The sequence below is a fragment of the Mustela erminea genome, chromosome 4, assembly GCF_009829155.1.
Source record: "Mustela erminea isolate mMusErm1 chromosome 4, mMusErm1.Pri, whole genome shotgun sequence".
Lineage (NCBI taxonomy): Eukaryota > Metazoa > Chordata > Mammalia > Carnivora > Mustelidae > Mustela > Mustela erminea.
Genome location: NC_045617.1, coordinates 56,497,083 through 56,513,442, shown reverse-complemented (window position 1 = coordinate 56,513,442; position 16,360 = coordinate 56,497,083). Strand labels below are relative to the sequence as shown.

Below are 16,360 nucleotides of genomic sequence, written 5' to 3'. Positions count from 1 at the left end.
GTCTAGTTAGCATCTATCACCACACAAAGTCACAAAAGTTGTGTGTGTGTGTGTTTTTTTTTTTGTTTTTGTTTTTGTCATGGGATAGGAACTTTTGATTTATTCTCCTGGCAACTTTAAATTATGCATTACAATATTATACTAGTTTTCATAAAGGTATTAGTTTGAATTTCCAAATTCTATACTTTTTATTTGATATTGTTCTTTAGTAGCTCATATTTTAATATATATTTGCAGAGTTTTTACTTCAACCCTTTTTTTCAGCAAAAGAAAATATATTCACAGATCCAAGGCAATGTAGTAGTTTACTGGGGTAAAGCTATGAGGAGAAGGAATTTTACTCCCAAATTATGTTATTATAAACTTTTTTAGAATAATATTTATTTATTGTGCTTATTTTTCATATTTAAAAAAGTGATAAATATTTATTGTAGTCAATTTGGAAAATATAGGAAAGCACAAATTATCTATAATTCTATGAATACACAGAAGTAAAACCACGATTACCATTTTTTTGGTATATCCTCATTTTTACGCACACACATAAATACATACATGTTATTTTTACTTATTATTTGTAAACTTAATTTTCAGTGGGGATTTTCAATATTTAATATTAAAATTAATTTAGGAATTAGTTATAAAAACAATTAGCGATTTTGATATTCCTGAAACTACCAAAGTGATGAAGAAATTCAGAAGTATTTCTAGTTTATTTTCCTATTAGGATTATTTCTCCATTCTGTTTTGTTTTTTTCAGTCATTCATTCATTTACTCTAAGTGGTGCCCATATGTATTTTCACCTCCTCCACCAAAGTCCCTGGTTATGCATTTTGTCATAAGATGACTTTTAAATCATTCCCTTCATTCTTAAAAATGATCATTCTTTGCATGAGAGATTATATGGTTTCCTTTTATTTCCAAAAGTTGGGGCAGGAAAAAAGGCAGATAAGAAGCACACAATGGTAAACCTGATATAGAATCTGCCCTTCAGAAACTATGGCCTATCAAATGTAGGAGATAAGAATTAACATCAATAACTTATATAATACAAAGTGAAAAGGATCACAGGGGAGATGCAAAGAAATAATATACATTATAATGTGGTCAAAAACTTGATAAATATGTTTGAATGCTAAAGGAAATATGTGCAAAATTTTGTGAAGAGTAAAGAAATTTTGGGAATGTATATAAAAGAACAAAATTTTTTTTTTATCAGGGAGTTACTGAAGTGATAAGGAGAGTGAGACTAGAATACCAGAGAGAGGAGAACCAAGAAGTGAACCAGTGATCTGCAGCTGCTTTTCTCAGGGAGTATCTGCCAACTCCAGGCCGCACTGAGGGAATAGTATCCAGGCATGACCCAAGCTGAGTATCCAGTCATGGCCCAAGCAGAGTCAGTGGAGGGAGGAGAGAAAGCAGAAGACATACTGTGGCCATCAGACTGAAGTGCTAAAAAGAGAGAGAGAGAGAGGCTTCAACACATGTCTAGCTTCTCTCTCAAAACATTTGCAATTGCCTGCAATTGAGCAGATCAGAAGGGTTAAAAGATAAACTAAACACTTCTGACATAGAGTGGTATTTTCATGGAGTCTTTCAATAAAGGAGACAGACCCACCTTTGGGGGGAATAAAAAAACAGAAATGCCTTTAGCAACCACTTGATGCTGGACTGACAAAATTGGAGACTCAAAGGCACTCAGTCTTAGGGTCAGGGCTCCCCATCATTTGCCTAATTCTGAAGTTGTGTGGGTCAGGAAGCCAAAAATCTAAGCTGAAAATCTTTGAAAAGCTGGCCAGAAGCTCCCATAGCCTCTTAATGCTGAGGTGATAAACACCCACCAGATGAGGTGTACTAGTGCACAGTCAGATGCTCTGTTGAAAGTCCTGAAGGGATATACTATAGAGTAGACCAGTTCCTGTCCCAGTTATAAAATAACTTTGACTCAGCTCAGTTCTGGATTAGATTAAGATAATCTGTCCTCTTCTGCTTAACAGATAAGGTGGTAAAGCAACTCTAGCACAGATAATACCATCTACCATGTACTGCCTCTACAGAATCTTATTTTATATGTGTATGTGTGCTTTTGAATATGTGTGTGTGTGTGTGTGTGTGTGTGTGTTTGTGTGTGTGTGTGCTTTATGTGTTTAAATGTGGAGGTATCATAGGTTTAGGCATGGAAAAGTTCGGATAATAGTACAAAAAGTCAAGGGAAACAATTAGACAATGGAAGCAGAGCCACAGGTGATACACTGATCGCTGTTGGAGGGTGTCAGAAAACCAAATCATTATTCTGAACATTTCTAAAGAAAAGAAAAGAATCACCCATTTGCCTTGTGTTTTCTGTTTGAACTCTACATCAAAGGAACTAAGTATCTGATGAGGGGAAATTCTACTTTAGAAAAGAAATCTAACTGACAAATACAGAAAGGATTATAGAATCGTAATAATGCCATTTTGCAGTTTTGTAATAAAATGATCTCCATAATGATCATCAGTGACTGCTAAAACCATTAGATGAAAGGCTGATGGGAAGTTTTGTAACATATGCATTAGGCTGATCACACCTGAACCTACTGATCAATCTTAATGTGATTAATAGACAACCCAATTTATGTGCCTTTTGGTCTGGTATGATAGGGAGCAAACACTATCTCCTATATGTTATACTCCTTGCACAATCATGAATCTGATCAAGCCCTCAGAGCTAACTATCATTTCATAGGCAATAGAGGTGGCAGAGGAACATATTTTACTCAACCAGTAAACTAGAGGAACATTTTACTCAACTAGTAAAATCTATAATCTGGGAAACAATCAGTATTTTTTCAACAAATAAATAGTCATCAAAAAAGGAGAAGGGAACATCTATAGATTAAAAAAGGCTTAAGAGAGTCACCAACAAAATGCACTACGCAGATCTTGTTTGGATGCTGATTTGAAAATCAAAAGTAAAATAGAAATATATGAGATAATCAGGGAAATCCAAATAGTGACTTTAATAGTAAACATTTAATATCAAATATTAAAGAATTACTATGAATGTATTTTAGATGTAATAATATTATTATTTTTCTTTTTATTATAAAAATGTGCACTTATATTATAGGCCTAGATACTGAATTACTTATGGATGAAAACATAATGATTTAACTTTTCTTTAAATAAATGTCAGTATAGACGGAACAAGATTCACATATATATTATTATTGAAGCTGAATAGGGATATGGTGTTCATTTTAGTATTTTCTCCATGTTTTTATATTTTTGAAAATTTTCATAATAAAAGCCTTTTTTTTTTTAAAAAAAAGATGTCTGAAAAACAAACAGAAACAATAATATGAATTCTCACATACTAGTCTAAATTGGGCAAGCACTTGGTAGAGCAATTTGGCCATATATAAGAAAGATGAACGTACCCTCACAACAATCCACCAACTCTACTTCTAAGTCCATAAATTAGGAAAACTCTCCCATATATGTGTATAGGAGACATAATCTAGAATGTTTACTGTGCATTGCTTAAAATAGCAAAATGTAGGAAACAACCTAAGTGGACATCAGTAGAATTGAGCATATTTTTGGTAGTGTGGTATGTATTCAGTTTAATTTAAGCAACTGAATTAGAACTGTTCTTGGAACACTACATCAAAAACTAATGATGTTATTGTCTGGTGAATAACATAACACACACACACACACACACACACACACAGAATTAGAACTGTACCTATTAATGTAATACAAAATGGAAAAAAATGGGCAAATTACTGAATGGAAATAGTGTGATGCCATGTCAATAAAATCTAATAACATGGTAAACACTACCATATATTATTTATTAACACATATGAATATATGTTGTAAAACTATTAAATTCTGCCAAGCGATGATTCATATACCAAGTTTTCCCTGGGAAAGGCTAGATTAGTATTAAGAATAATATACAGAGGGCTTCAAATATGTTCTTAATGTTTTCAAAAGAAAGAAAACCTTATATAAGGAAAAAATGTCCATATTTGGCAAATCTATAATAATTAAATTGAATTTTATTAGGTCATTTTCTATAAGCTCTTATTAGCTTAGAAATCTTTATAATTAAAATTCTCTTTAAAGAACAGTATTTACACCTCTCTGGAGAAACTGCATTGTGTGTTTATATAAAGAACATTAATGTACAGTATTAGATATCCATGTACTAAAATGAAGAGTAGAAGAAATTACCATTTACAGAGGGCTTTCATATACAATCAGAGCTCCACTCTCCTCTCTGACGAACAAATATTTAGAAATAAATATTTAAATTCAGATAAGAAAAAAATGCATTTGGCTTTGGAAAACAATCAGAGGCATAAATTATCCTATATTTATCTATAACCACTACAAATAAAAGGTAGACTACACTCTGCTAAAATGGTCTTGAATGGTTGCTGCCAATCTTTATGATTACTTTGGACAGCTGCCACATTATTATTTCCATGGTAAACTGACCATCTGGAATTGTATAGACTGCTTCTCTCTGCTAAAAGTAGACTCACCACCAAACCCCTCACAGAAACGCAACTGCAGACAGATGGTTAACCTGCTCTGTCCCTAGCTTTCACCCGCTCCTGCCACATCCATTCAGTGTCACTAGTGTTCCCCACCCCACCCCACAAACACCATCCTCCACAATCTGAGGAGAGTGTATTTTTTAGTAGAAATTATTGAAATTCTTAAATACATTCTGAAGTACAATGAAGTAAGCTTTGAGATACTCTGGATTAGTCTACTTTAAATCTCACCGAGATTTAAAATATCCGGGTCTTTTGTCTGTGCTTTTGTTCCTCCGTCCTTCAGAGAAAGGGTTTTCATAGTGATACCTTAAGCTGCGATAACATTTTGCTACTTAGAATCATTTTCACATTTATTCTTTCAACAACCCGTTATGGATGAGAAAACTGGATCTGAGAGGGGCAGATACACAGTTGGAGAGTGCCTGGTTTCCTGGGCCTTTATCCAGCCATCCTACTTCTGCACTACCGTGAGTGAAACCTGTTTGTAACAACTTCTCAAGTTCATGTGAAGAATAATTCCTTGAACAGAAACTGACATATGAATGAACTACTGTAAGGAAAATAACACATTATGGGGCGCCTGGGTGGCTCAGTCATTAAGCCTCTGCCTTTGGCTCAGGTCATGATCCCAGGGTCCTGGGATCGAGCTCCACGTCAGACGCCCCGCTCAGTGGGAAGTCTGCTTCTCCCTCTCCCACTCCCCCTGCTTGTGTTCCCTCTCTCCCTGTGTTTCTCTCTGTCAAATAAATAAAATCTTAAAAAAAAAAAAGAAAGAAAATAACACATTAAAACAAAGTTATATGGGACTAAGTACACCCAAAGAGAGAAGGTCTCTTCTACAAAGGACAGTTGAACAATTAGACAATTGAACAATCGGACAATGAGAACAGCTGGGAGAAACTTGTAATAAGCAGTGACTCTCTAGGAAGAGCAGAGGAGAGCAGAAGAGAAGGAAGGAAGAGAGGAAAAAAGAAAAGAAAAGGAGGATGCAAGAAAAAATAGAAGGAAAGAAGAGAAAGGAAAAAAGAGCAAAAGAAAAGAAAAAAAACTGCACTTTCAGAAGAAATTGAAGAGGAATCTTTCTTACTAAATTTCTGGGGTTTCTTTAAATCCATGGTTTCTGCCAAAAGATTCAAGCACAGATTTGGGACTTCTATTTGACAAGTCTCCATATGCTGCATTTTCCCTCCAAGCTTTTACTCCGGCTTGCCGAATCTGGTTGGTTGAGTATGTGGTTTTACAGTTGCTAAAAATACCCTGAAGTCAAGTTCCTCTCAGTTTCTGTGCAGTGATAAAATGGACACTCTGGCATTAGATTTTTCAAGGCTCTGGCCTCTAACCTTTAATCCACCACCCCTTTCATAAAAGTAAGATCTGTAGGCATAGGGCATATACATTTCACTTCAACACAAAGAGAGTCAGAGACCGAAGAAAATGGCTCTATGAAGGAAATGTTGTAATTTTTTCAACTATTTCAATCAATAGTGAATTAAGGTGGCTTTGAGATTGCTGGAAGTTACTGTGTGGAGTTTGGCTGTCAATATGACTGCCACTTCTAAAGGAACCACACAGAACTGTCCACAAACTGCCTCAGTTAATTCCAAGTCTGTGCCAGAGGCCGCAGATTTCCCTCCCCCGTCCCTGGGAGACGGAAGGGCTATCGTCCAGGCATGCCACACTCTGTGCACCTATGCGAACGTCAGCATGTCAAGTCTCTGAGCTGTCAAGGTGTTTCCCTGTGGTTTTTAGCATCATCATACACCCAGCAGACAAGACCAGCTACATCATTTGCATGGCCCGGTACAAAAAGAAAACATGAGGCCCTTGGTTGAACATACAGACGGAAATGTTACAGAGACTATTATATAAAGCCTTTTCTCCTGTCGTCTCTCTCTCAACCTGTCTTTGTGGTTTTTTGTTTGCCATTTATTGTCTCACTCCCATGCAGGGTGTGGGGGAGGAGATTTGGGGGACAAGTGTGTACTCTACCAAGTGTTGCAGCCCTCACTCAGCGACTCCATGCTGGTGCAAACTTCAGGCCACCAGATTCCCACCCATCCAGTCCCTGGCCTAACACTACAGGGAAATGGAACCAAACATCTCCCCGCACCCCTCCCCCCTACCCTAGCCCCTGGCAGACCGGTGATCTTCAAGGGAATTACGACAACAGCAGGTGGACTAGAAGGTGCCTGCACAGAGGATGGATGAAAGGCTCACTCCTGTGGTGTTGCCTGTCAAACGCACTGTGGCCCTGCTAGTCCAGGGAGGGGAAGACCCATCACTGCCTGAGGTGCTCCACAGCACGTGCACTTGACCCTGATTTGATCTTCCTGCTCTCATGCCCAGAGCCCCTGCCACTGGTGGAAAGTGACGGTGATCCCTGGGCAGGTCAAGGTAGTGAAGCCTCCGAGGGTCCCGGGGGCACCAGGGAAGTCAGGGAGGCAGGACCCTGGGTAAGCCTGAGCCTCCAAGCCCTGAGTGCATGCTCCATTTCCCCAACAAACATCACTGACAAAACACAAATTAAGTGATACAAGGATTACAGTTTTCAAAATGATGACTGTAGACCACTAAATCCCAAGTGCAGGGGCCTTCTGATGAGGAACAAGTGGTGCATCTGTACTGGCCAGAGGGCCCTGAGCCAGCCTGGGTGGGGTCCTGGCTTTCCAGCACCCTGGGACCAGGCCACATGCAGACATTATCTACAGGTAGAATTAACTGGGGGATTCAAGGGACGCCGGCAGTTTAGCAAGGGAAAGACAAATGCCTTGAGTGTATTTTCTGCCTTTCTTCCTGAGAAATAAAGTTGTCCTATTATTTTGTAGGTTAAGTATTCTTTCTTACTGATAACTTCATTTATATAGTGAAGCATCATACTTTTATCCCTTGTCATCTACTTGCTGGTATTTTCATTGTTGTCATCATTTTTGTGATTTCAGGTGGCCCTACTGAATGTCAGGGACAAATTACTTCAGCAAGGTTAATAGCAAACATTATCTTTTTTGTCTGTTTTTTAAAATAAATGGATCATTACAGTAGTGATGAAGTTACAACAAGGTGTTTCAAGTTTTTATCTCTGGGTGAGGATTTCAAATTATTCTGGGACTTTGAAATGATTTATTGAATGACCCAAACTTGGCAGGCATACGCATAGAGATTAATTTTATTTTTCTCTTTTACTTTCAACTGTGCTATGGAAGACTTTTTTCCCACCTTCTACTTTCAGATGAGATTCCTTGAATTCAGGAATTCTAGTGTATTCTTGTTTCAAACCTCAAATTCACATCTCTCCTTTCTCGCACGTTCCAGGCCTCAGTCTGGAAGATGTGGAATGGGAGGGGCCGTGGTCTTCTCCTGCAATATCGCTGGTTCCTCCCTCTTCTGTTTCCCCTCTTGTGTCCACTTTAGTGGGAAAAAAAGATAGGAAACATAGCCAAAGACTTTGACTTGACTGTGACTGTTGTGGTCCTCTTCTGATTAACACTGGATAGTTGTCACCAGAATCTGGGGGTAGGTGCTCAATGCTGATACTTAGGGAATATTTGTGGGCTTTTAGGGATCCCTAGAGGGGACTTCATCTCTGAGAGTTCCTTCAGATTGAGATTCCCCCGATTCAACCAACCTCATCCATCCACCCAGAGTCCACCCACTGATGGTTCACCTTTAGCCGCTTGTTCCTGAAATTCTTTTCTGTGATTGGCAGTTGTCTTATGTGGAGTGGCAACAAGATGGCTTTTTCCCACTACCTTCTGAAGTGCTGCTTAATTCATGGGAAACCCACTTATCCTCACTCCAACAAATGATGGTAAAAAGCCAGCTGCCCGTGTTTGCCCGTTAGCCTTGCCATGACCATTCAATGCTCTTCTCCCCTTATCAGATCATCCTATGTGCTGTATAAGGAGACCTTTAGCCAGGGAATCAGATGGCATTCTCCCCAAGTGGCAGATTCCTCCAGTCTCTCGCCACTCCCCCTCTCTCTACCATCAGATACACTCTGTCTGCGAGGGCCAAGAGATAAATGTAACTTTATAGGAAGTGACAACAATGCTTTTGTGATAACATAAAATGAAGGAAAATTAACAATGCAATTAAAATTCACAATGTATGACATAAATCCACAAACACCCTTCAAGAGGGGTGATGGTCAGGGAGATTCAGCCTGCATCGGTGTGAGTGGAGATGGAGCCCACTGCCATGAGGAGGACAGGGGAATGTCAAGAGTGGAGGGAAAGAACTGATTTTGGACAGACAGACACACAGCAGAAAAAGCATCTGCCACTTGGAAAGAGACGGTCCCATAAGGTAAAAGAAAGAATGCACTCCACTGATGTGGCTTTCAGAAATGAGCCTAGCAGCAAGAAACAGCCAATGCAAGGGAGACACATGGGGTTGGAGATGACATGGAGAAAGGCTCAGGAGCCAGGCAAGGCCCTGGCCCAAGCCCAGGCACCACCTGAGTGGTGGGATCACTATATCTGTACACATGTATAACCACTCACTCACTGGGTGTCTTTTTCTTTTCAATCTTCAGGAAGAGGCAGCCAGAGTTCTCGCCCACCAGCCAATGTCCGTCGGCACATGTGCAGCTTTGAAAACCCCCACACTGCAGTGAATGTGTAAGAGAAGCTGCATGGACAATGTAGTGGTTTGCCCCTTGCTTTCTCTCTCCTGGGTTTTTCCACTTTCTAACATGGAAACAGATGTGATGCATGCCATCAAGAATGAGGAACCATTTACGTGCTGTGCACGACTGCCTTAATTTGATTGTCCATCGTTCTTAAAAGGGCACTGTCAAGTTGTTAGTCTTTTTGCTTTTTTAAGTTTCAATGCAAGACACAATACTTTTTCCGATTCTGGAGATTCACTTTTGTTTGTGACTCCCACTCGCAAGCTAGCTTGGAAGTGAATTTTCCCCCTTCATGAATTTGTCAGCTTTTTTCTTGGCAAACAGAGCTCTTTGCTTTTCTTTTTCTTTTTTCTTTCTTTCTTTCTTTTTTTTTTTTTTTGTATTTTTGTTTGCTTTTTTGCTGTTGCACAATTGTTTGAAATGATGCTGTCTGCATTAAAGTAAAAGCCACACCTTGAACTTATGGAGAGTTCCATAATATCAGTTTGAGGGGGTGGGCCCTGACAGGAGCCTCTGCTGGGTGCCTCCCGCATCCTGGGGTACACAAAACAAAAGTTTTGTGAGTCCCATGAAAAGAGTTTTAAGAAAAGGAAATGTAGTTATTTCTCCAGAATTCTGAGTGTTTTTATCAGATTTTCAACATCTGATAAAAATGGTGCATGTTTGGTCCAATTTTTGACCTTTAGATCTTGACAGTGTCTCTTTAAGTTAACAAAAGAACATAGACCATGTTCAATTCATTGTGCATGGAGTCTGTGGTCATTTTCAGCTGTTCCTTTACAGCCCTTCAAACTCCTGGGAGAGTCAAAGGTACACATTCCTGCAGCAGGAGGGAGTCCACTGATAAGGTGTCTGTGGCTTGAATAGCTCTTCAGATGAGAAGAGCCCAATTTGTTCAAATGTTTGCTACTGAACCTGGCTGTGGAGGCCAGCGTATGAGGCCATGGTGTCTCTTCACTCAGTGGAGTGCATTGGAAAATCTGTGTTTTGATATTCCCTTAAAAAGCCCAAATAGGAAGAGTGTGGTCTCACTCAAATCATACTGATTCTTTAAGGGGAGAATATGGTAGCCATGCCAGTATGCTTCAGGTGGTGGTCAGGAGGACCCTGCTCATCTAGATCAAAGTCACTCTAGTCTGCTTGGATGCACCGTCTGTAATTTTCCCAAGTCAAAACGCATTGGGGATTTCTTACAGCATGGGTTGAGTCTGACCAAGGGCACAACAAGGAGATCCTGATCATGACAGCTGCTGGCTGCCTGTCAAAAGGGATTGATGGGAATAGTAGATGTGTTTGTCTTGCTGTGACAGCAGGGCCAGAAAGAGAGGAGAGTCACCTAATTTCATTATTTAAAGGTGAGTGCCTAAAAGCAAAAGCAAAGACTGAATGTGGGTAGGTGATGACAAAAAACAAAACAAAACAAAACAAAACAAAACAAAACCCTGATCGGCAAAGCTCATAGGTTGGTTTTTAAGAATTCTCGGAAAAGGATCTATTCAAGCCTTCTTTCAGGAGACTATAAAGGATCAGGAAAAGATTGAGAAGAGACTGGCTATTTATAGCCTTGGCTGTTCCTCAACAAACAACAACAAAAATGATATGTTCTCTCTGTCACCTTCAGTTCCCACAGCTTTTGTGAACAATCAAGGCAAAGGGACTAGTGATGGAGATAAAGTTGCCTACTGGACCGTTATGGTCTGCCTAGATCTATCTTGTCTCTGAGGAATAATCCCAGCAGAGCAATGCACTGTCCTATGTTTCCAGAGCAAACTGCGAGGACTCCAGGAGTAGAGTAGAGTTGAGTTGAGGAACATCAAATGACTTGCTATTAAAATTACAGGTCTGGTAGCATGGAGCATGGAAGATACAATAACGCTTCACTTGAAGTTCCTTAAAAGGGAATGGAATCTAGACTCATCTAGACTTCCTGGAGGAATATAATTACAACTTGTATACCTCTGCTAGAACAATACTCCTGTACCAACATGATGTCTTCAGTAAACTTTGGCATGAGAATTTCTTTCCTCAGCCAGTAATCATGATTAGGTTGAACTAATGGCCATTTAAAATGTACTTAGGAAAAATTTAGTAACCATCAGAATTCTATTCAATAGTTTGAAACAGATTTGTCAGTTTTCTCAAGACAGTAGACCCTATGCTTGGACAAAGTTTATGGAGCCTCCCGTTCTTTGGTGAGCTCATTTTGTTTGTGGATGTCTTTATCTTAATTGATTCACTGAAGAGAGCACAAAGCTTAATAAAGGCAAACTGATTTCCTTTGTGCTGTCGTGTATCCTGTATCATAACTTTAACATATAGAATGTGATTCATCTAAAGATTTTAAAAAGAGGACTTATATTTAGACTTTGAGATATTGTAAATTTCGGTAAGCCAAGTGGTTCTCTGACTAACTTATGATGTTAGAATCAGAGGAGAGGGATAAAATTCACAATGCTATTTAAGACTGATATCCGCAGAAGCCACCAAGTTCCCATGTAGTCAAAACGCAATTGTGTCCAATAACACATTCAGAGATTTTCTACCTTACTAGTGGTGAATCAAAAAGGTGAGAAATTTTAATTATGTTCACATAGGCTCCCAGGGATTATATACTGAATATGCAGATTTTTCTGGAAAGCCTTCAAAAGTGTAACTGGCATCAGTGGAAGTCCTTTGTACTGAAGATTAACTTGGTGTTGCCTGGGAAAACAACAAGAGTCTGACTCATATGGCTTCAAATAGTTCCTCTGCCTGCGATTCTACAAGAATCACTACTCAGACTTCCTTCTGGTACCAGCTCCTTGAAGCAGGAAGAGGCAAGGCATTTGGACAACACATATCTGGCATCCCTTTCCGAGTGTCTCAGTTGGGGGTGCAGTCTTTTTGGAAAGGCCTTGTGTGCCCACCGTGGCCACTCGGCCACAGGAAAACTGCCCGTAAGCCTGTAGCTTTGGTTTCTTCTCTGGACTTGGTAAGCCATTCTCTCCATGCTGTGACTCAATGGCACTTCCTGTTTCCACTGTCATTTTCAGAGAAAACAAATGCTAACCTCTTTAGGTTCCAAGGAGTGAGTCTCCCCTCCTTCTGCGAAGGTCTTGCCTTGTCTGTGGGCTCTCTGGATGCCATCCTTATGTTTGTCATGAAGCGATGAAGCCTCGTGGCAAAGACTGGAATTGGACATAAGGGAGACAGGTGCTGTGGAAGCTTCCCCCTCAGGCAGCTTGTGCAGGATGCTTCCCTCCTGATCTCAAACACCCACCCACTGTTATTCCCATTTTAGACCTCTCTGGAGCAGAGAGCGGTGTACCCTGCAGATGTAACTAGTACTTACTGAAACAAATAAAACAGACAAGATCACTCCGAATGCTGAAGATATACTAATCTGTTTACACCGCCCACTTCCAACCATTCTCTAAAGTGCTGTAAATATTGGGTTTTCTGTTTGGGGGGATTGTTAGACTTATCTAATGAGAGAAAAACCAAAGCAAGATCCCAAGTCTGTCATAGCTGGCATGGCAGCCCCAGGCCTGCTTGGCTCTGTACACTCCCAGTACAGATCACCATCTACATCCTGGTGCCTCTCCAGCCTAACAGACTTTTCCTTCAATAACTTCTGTATCGATGAATATCTTTTGCCACCTGAGGTATTCATGCCAAATGTTACTGAATTTGATCTTTGAATATGAGGTGGTTTTAAGCCTGGTGTCTGCCTTCTGAAGTGAGAGCAGGAAGGATGGGGTGTTTTATGACAATTATGTGGTGTTTATAGATCACGCTTTTCCTAATACTTCTATTTAGGAAATGAAGTAAAATTGAATAATAGAAGGAAGCAGTTGGTGACTGAAACAGAAGGTATTAAAGTTATCTGGGATTAAACCGAAGATTTATTTCATAATAATATTGCATTTTGATAATGCATTTACTCCTTTTGGCTGCCCCCTATTTTATACATTTTTTCTCTTCTTAATATCATAGCAGCGGACTCCCAGCCTTTTCAAATAGGGTAATCCCTTTTCACACCAAAATGCTTATTAAACCTCCACCCAAATCAGTGATAGTAATCGTACTGTGTTTTTAGTAGCCACTTGACCACAAAACACAAAAAAGCTTCTCAGAATTTAGCTACACTTGTATCTAGCAACACACTTTATTGTGATAGCATTTACATGCATTTCAATATAACAATGTACAATCTATGAAGACATAGTACCGATCCAGTCTAAAAGCATAGCTCATCGCATGTGTAGATTCATGGACCATTCGAGCTGTATATGAACCCAATGTCAGAAAAACCTGATTCAGGAGAACTAAACTTTATACTCTGGGCTGAAGTTTCTATGAGATGATACATTTCCTTCACTATCTCTGGTTTGTGGGAAGCAATTTGTTTTGTCCTTGGGAAAAAAAAAAGGTTAATCTAATTTTCTTAATCTAATAAATGCCCTGGGACATTAGAACTGTTTCCTAATTAAACAGTTCTTTACAGCAAATCTAGAGCAAGACTCTGAGGGGAAGGAAAGCTGCTAATTTTGACAGCCAGGGTAAAAACCTCCCATTTCATGAATAAAAATGGTATTGGATTAAAACAGAACTAAGATGTGATTTTATCTATATGCAAGATGATTAATAATGCCATTAAAATAGGGAAGCACATGATTTAAATAGAGGTCCACATAGGGCCCTGGGAAGTGAGGAAAACAGCCCATGTGAGTGAGTGAATGAAGTAAGTCCCGAGAATACAAGAATGCCTTTTTGCTGGGATGTTTGGAGACTGGAATAATTGCTTGTTGGGGTATGTAAGTCTGGTGGTTAAGTAAGGCATAGACTAGCTCTCAAGGGACTTATTTCTTAAACACCCACACATACACACACATATGCACACACACACACACACACACACACACACACACACACACACACAACTAAATAAAGACTCAAAGCATCATTTTAGTTTAATGAATTAAAAAAAAAATAAGCTTTGAGAGGCAGGCATTGGAAGAAGGAAAAGATGTATCCATTGCAACTCAAAGTGATGCAAATCAGGGGCTCCTGGGTGGCTCAATCCATTAAGGATTTGACTCTTGATTTCTGCTTAGGTCATGATCTCAGGGTCCTGGGATTGAGGCCCTCATTGCGCTGCATGCTCAGGGTGGAGTCCACACTCAGGAAGGAGTCTTCTTGTCTCTCTCCCTCCCCCATCCCCTCTCCCCAGTCATACTCTTCCTCTCTCTCTCTTAAATAAATAAATAAAATCTCTTTTTAAAAAAGTGATGCAAATCATTGAGGTTGAATGGTACACTAAAGCATATTTAAGAGATAAGACAAGAGGCAAATCAGTTTTATACTTTCTGGAAGAGTCATAATGAATGTGTTAAGAGAGAGAGAGACAGCCTGAGTGAAGTAGGGATTGGAGGAAGTTGAGAAAGAGGGAGGTGGGAGGTGAGCTCACCTAGAGTTTCAAACTCAGAACTGTGGATTGTGGTCTTGGTTGCTGACTGGTTGACTGTGTGTTCATACTGGGAACACAAACCGTCTGTTCTATAGTTGACTCAACTCAGAAGAAAGGTATTCTAACAATAGTGTAGAAGCTGAAAAGCCAGTAATTTTGCATTTACAAGTACTTCTACATTCTCAGGGAATATATTAAGCATATATTTCAGAGAAATATTAAGTTTCACATAGTATTTTGGAGATGAGATTTTTCTTAGATAATTAAACATATAGCCTAAATGCGGTGCCTGGGTGGCTCAGTCAGTTGAGCATCTAAGTCTTGGTTTCAGCTCAGGTAGTGATCTCAGGGTTGCAAGGTCGAGCCCCCCCCCCCAACCCCACTGTTGGGTTCCACACTCAGCAGGGAGTCTACTCAAGATTGTCTCTCCCTCACCCTCTGCCCCTCTTCCCACCTGCATGCTCTCTCTCTCTCTCTCAAATAAATAAATAAATAAATAAATAAATATATATATATATACATATGGCATATAAATTATAAGATAGAGGAACTACCTTTTCATAAATAATGAAATTTTAATTAATTTCAATTAATTAATTGAATAATTATTTTAATTAATTTTTAACTAATATTTAATAGTTAAATATTAGTTAAAATTTTAACTAATATTTAACTATTCTAAGACTTTTAAATCCAGAGTGTTCCATAATAGGTATCAGAATTTCTGCAAGACTCTGTATTTATTTGGCTCACTTCACTTTTCAAGATTATAATATATAAAATGTCAAAATATTATCATCATAGATGCAACATGCAAAATTTTTGAAGTATTCGTTCTTGTATTTTCAAAATGACTAAATAAACCATTATATTAACTATTGATCACTTCCTACATTTTTCGAAACAAAAGACCATGATACAGAATAGTCGATTTCACACATCCACCTAAGAAAAAAAATGTTCGTTATTCCTATTCCTTTTACTGTCAAAAATGTGTTGACATTGTGCTACTTTCTCTGTTGTTTTCATGGATACAGTGAAAAAGCAAACTCAAAAAAAAAAAAAAAAAAGAACAACACACACACACAAGAAAAAATATCCTGATGTAAGTATTAACACTGATGTTATTAATAGTATGCTATGGTAAGGTACCGCCATCTGCTAAAAGTTGTACAGGGAAAAAAAAAAAAAAAAAGCCAGAAGTCCAAAAGTAATTCGAGAGTTATTACAACATACAGAATAGAATCTGAGTGCTAGGCACAGTACTTCTCTTTTCTTCCACCTTCTCCTCCTCTTCCTTCTCCCGCTTCTTTTTCTTCTCCTTCATCCTTCTCCTCTTCCTTCTCCTAATTGACTGGTTTTTTGATGGTCCCGTAAAGAATGAAAGGTCAAAAAGCAGGAGGGCTGCTGGTACCCTAACCTTTTTCTTCTCCAAAGCTCATCAAGGAAAAGGGCAGGCAGAGACCTTTGCCTCTGTAACTTCTGCTTTCTCTGAATCTCCATGTTGTCTTGTTTGCGTCACCAGCTATGTTGAAGGGCTAAACCAGGGTCTGAGCATCCGTGTTTTGCTGGGCTTCCTGGTTCTGTCACTTTTCAAACACACCTAGTGAAAAGTCCCCAGCGGGGAAATCCCAAACTAGCAGCTGTGAATCAGGGCCTTTATGTGAATTGTGATTCATTGTATGTGTCGGGAATAATGCGTTGAAATAAAAAGAAAAGCAAAAGTT

The 16,360-nt window shown here is 39.1% G+C and overlaps 1 protein-coding gene across 4 annotated transcripts in view; it reads left to right on the top strand.

Moving 5' to 3' along the window:
- GRM1 (glutamate metabotropic receptor 1) overlaps window positions 1-16,360 on the top strand; it is a 407,487-nt gene that overhangs the window by 389,331 nt on the left and 1,796 nt on the right. For 2 of the 4 annotated variants that reach the window (XM_032339306.1, XM_032339305.1), the window contains exon 10: window positions 9,089-9,173. The exons of the other annotated variants lie outside the window; for them this stretch is intronic. In XM_032339306.1, the coding sequence (XP_032195197.1) occupies window positions 9,089-9,149 (61 nt within the window). In that variant the 3' untranslated portion in view covers window positions 9,150-9,173. The remainder of the gene's footprint in view (window positions 1-9,088; window positions 9,174-16,360) is intronic. 4 annotated transcript variants of the gene reach the window in all.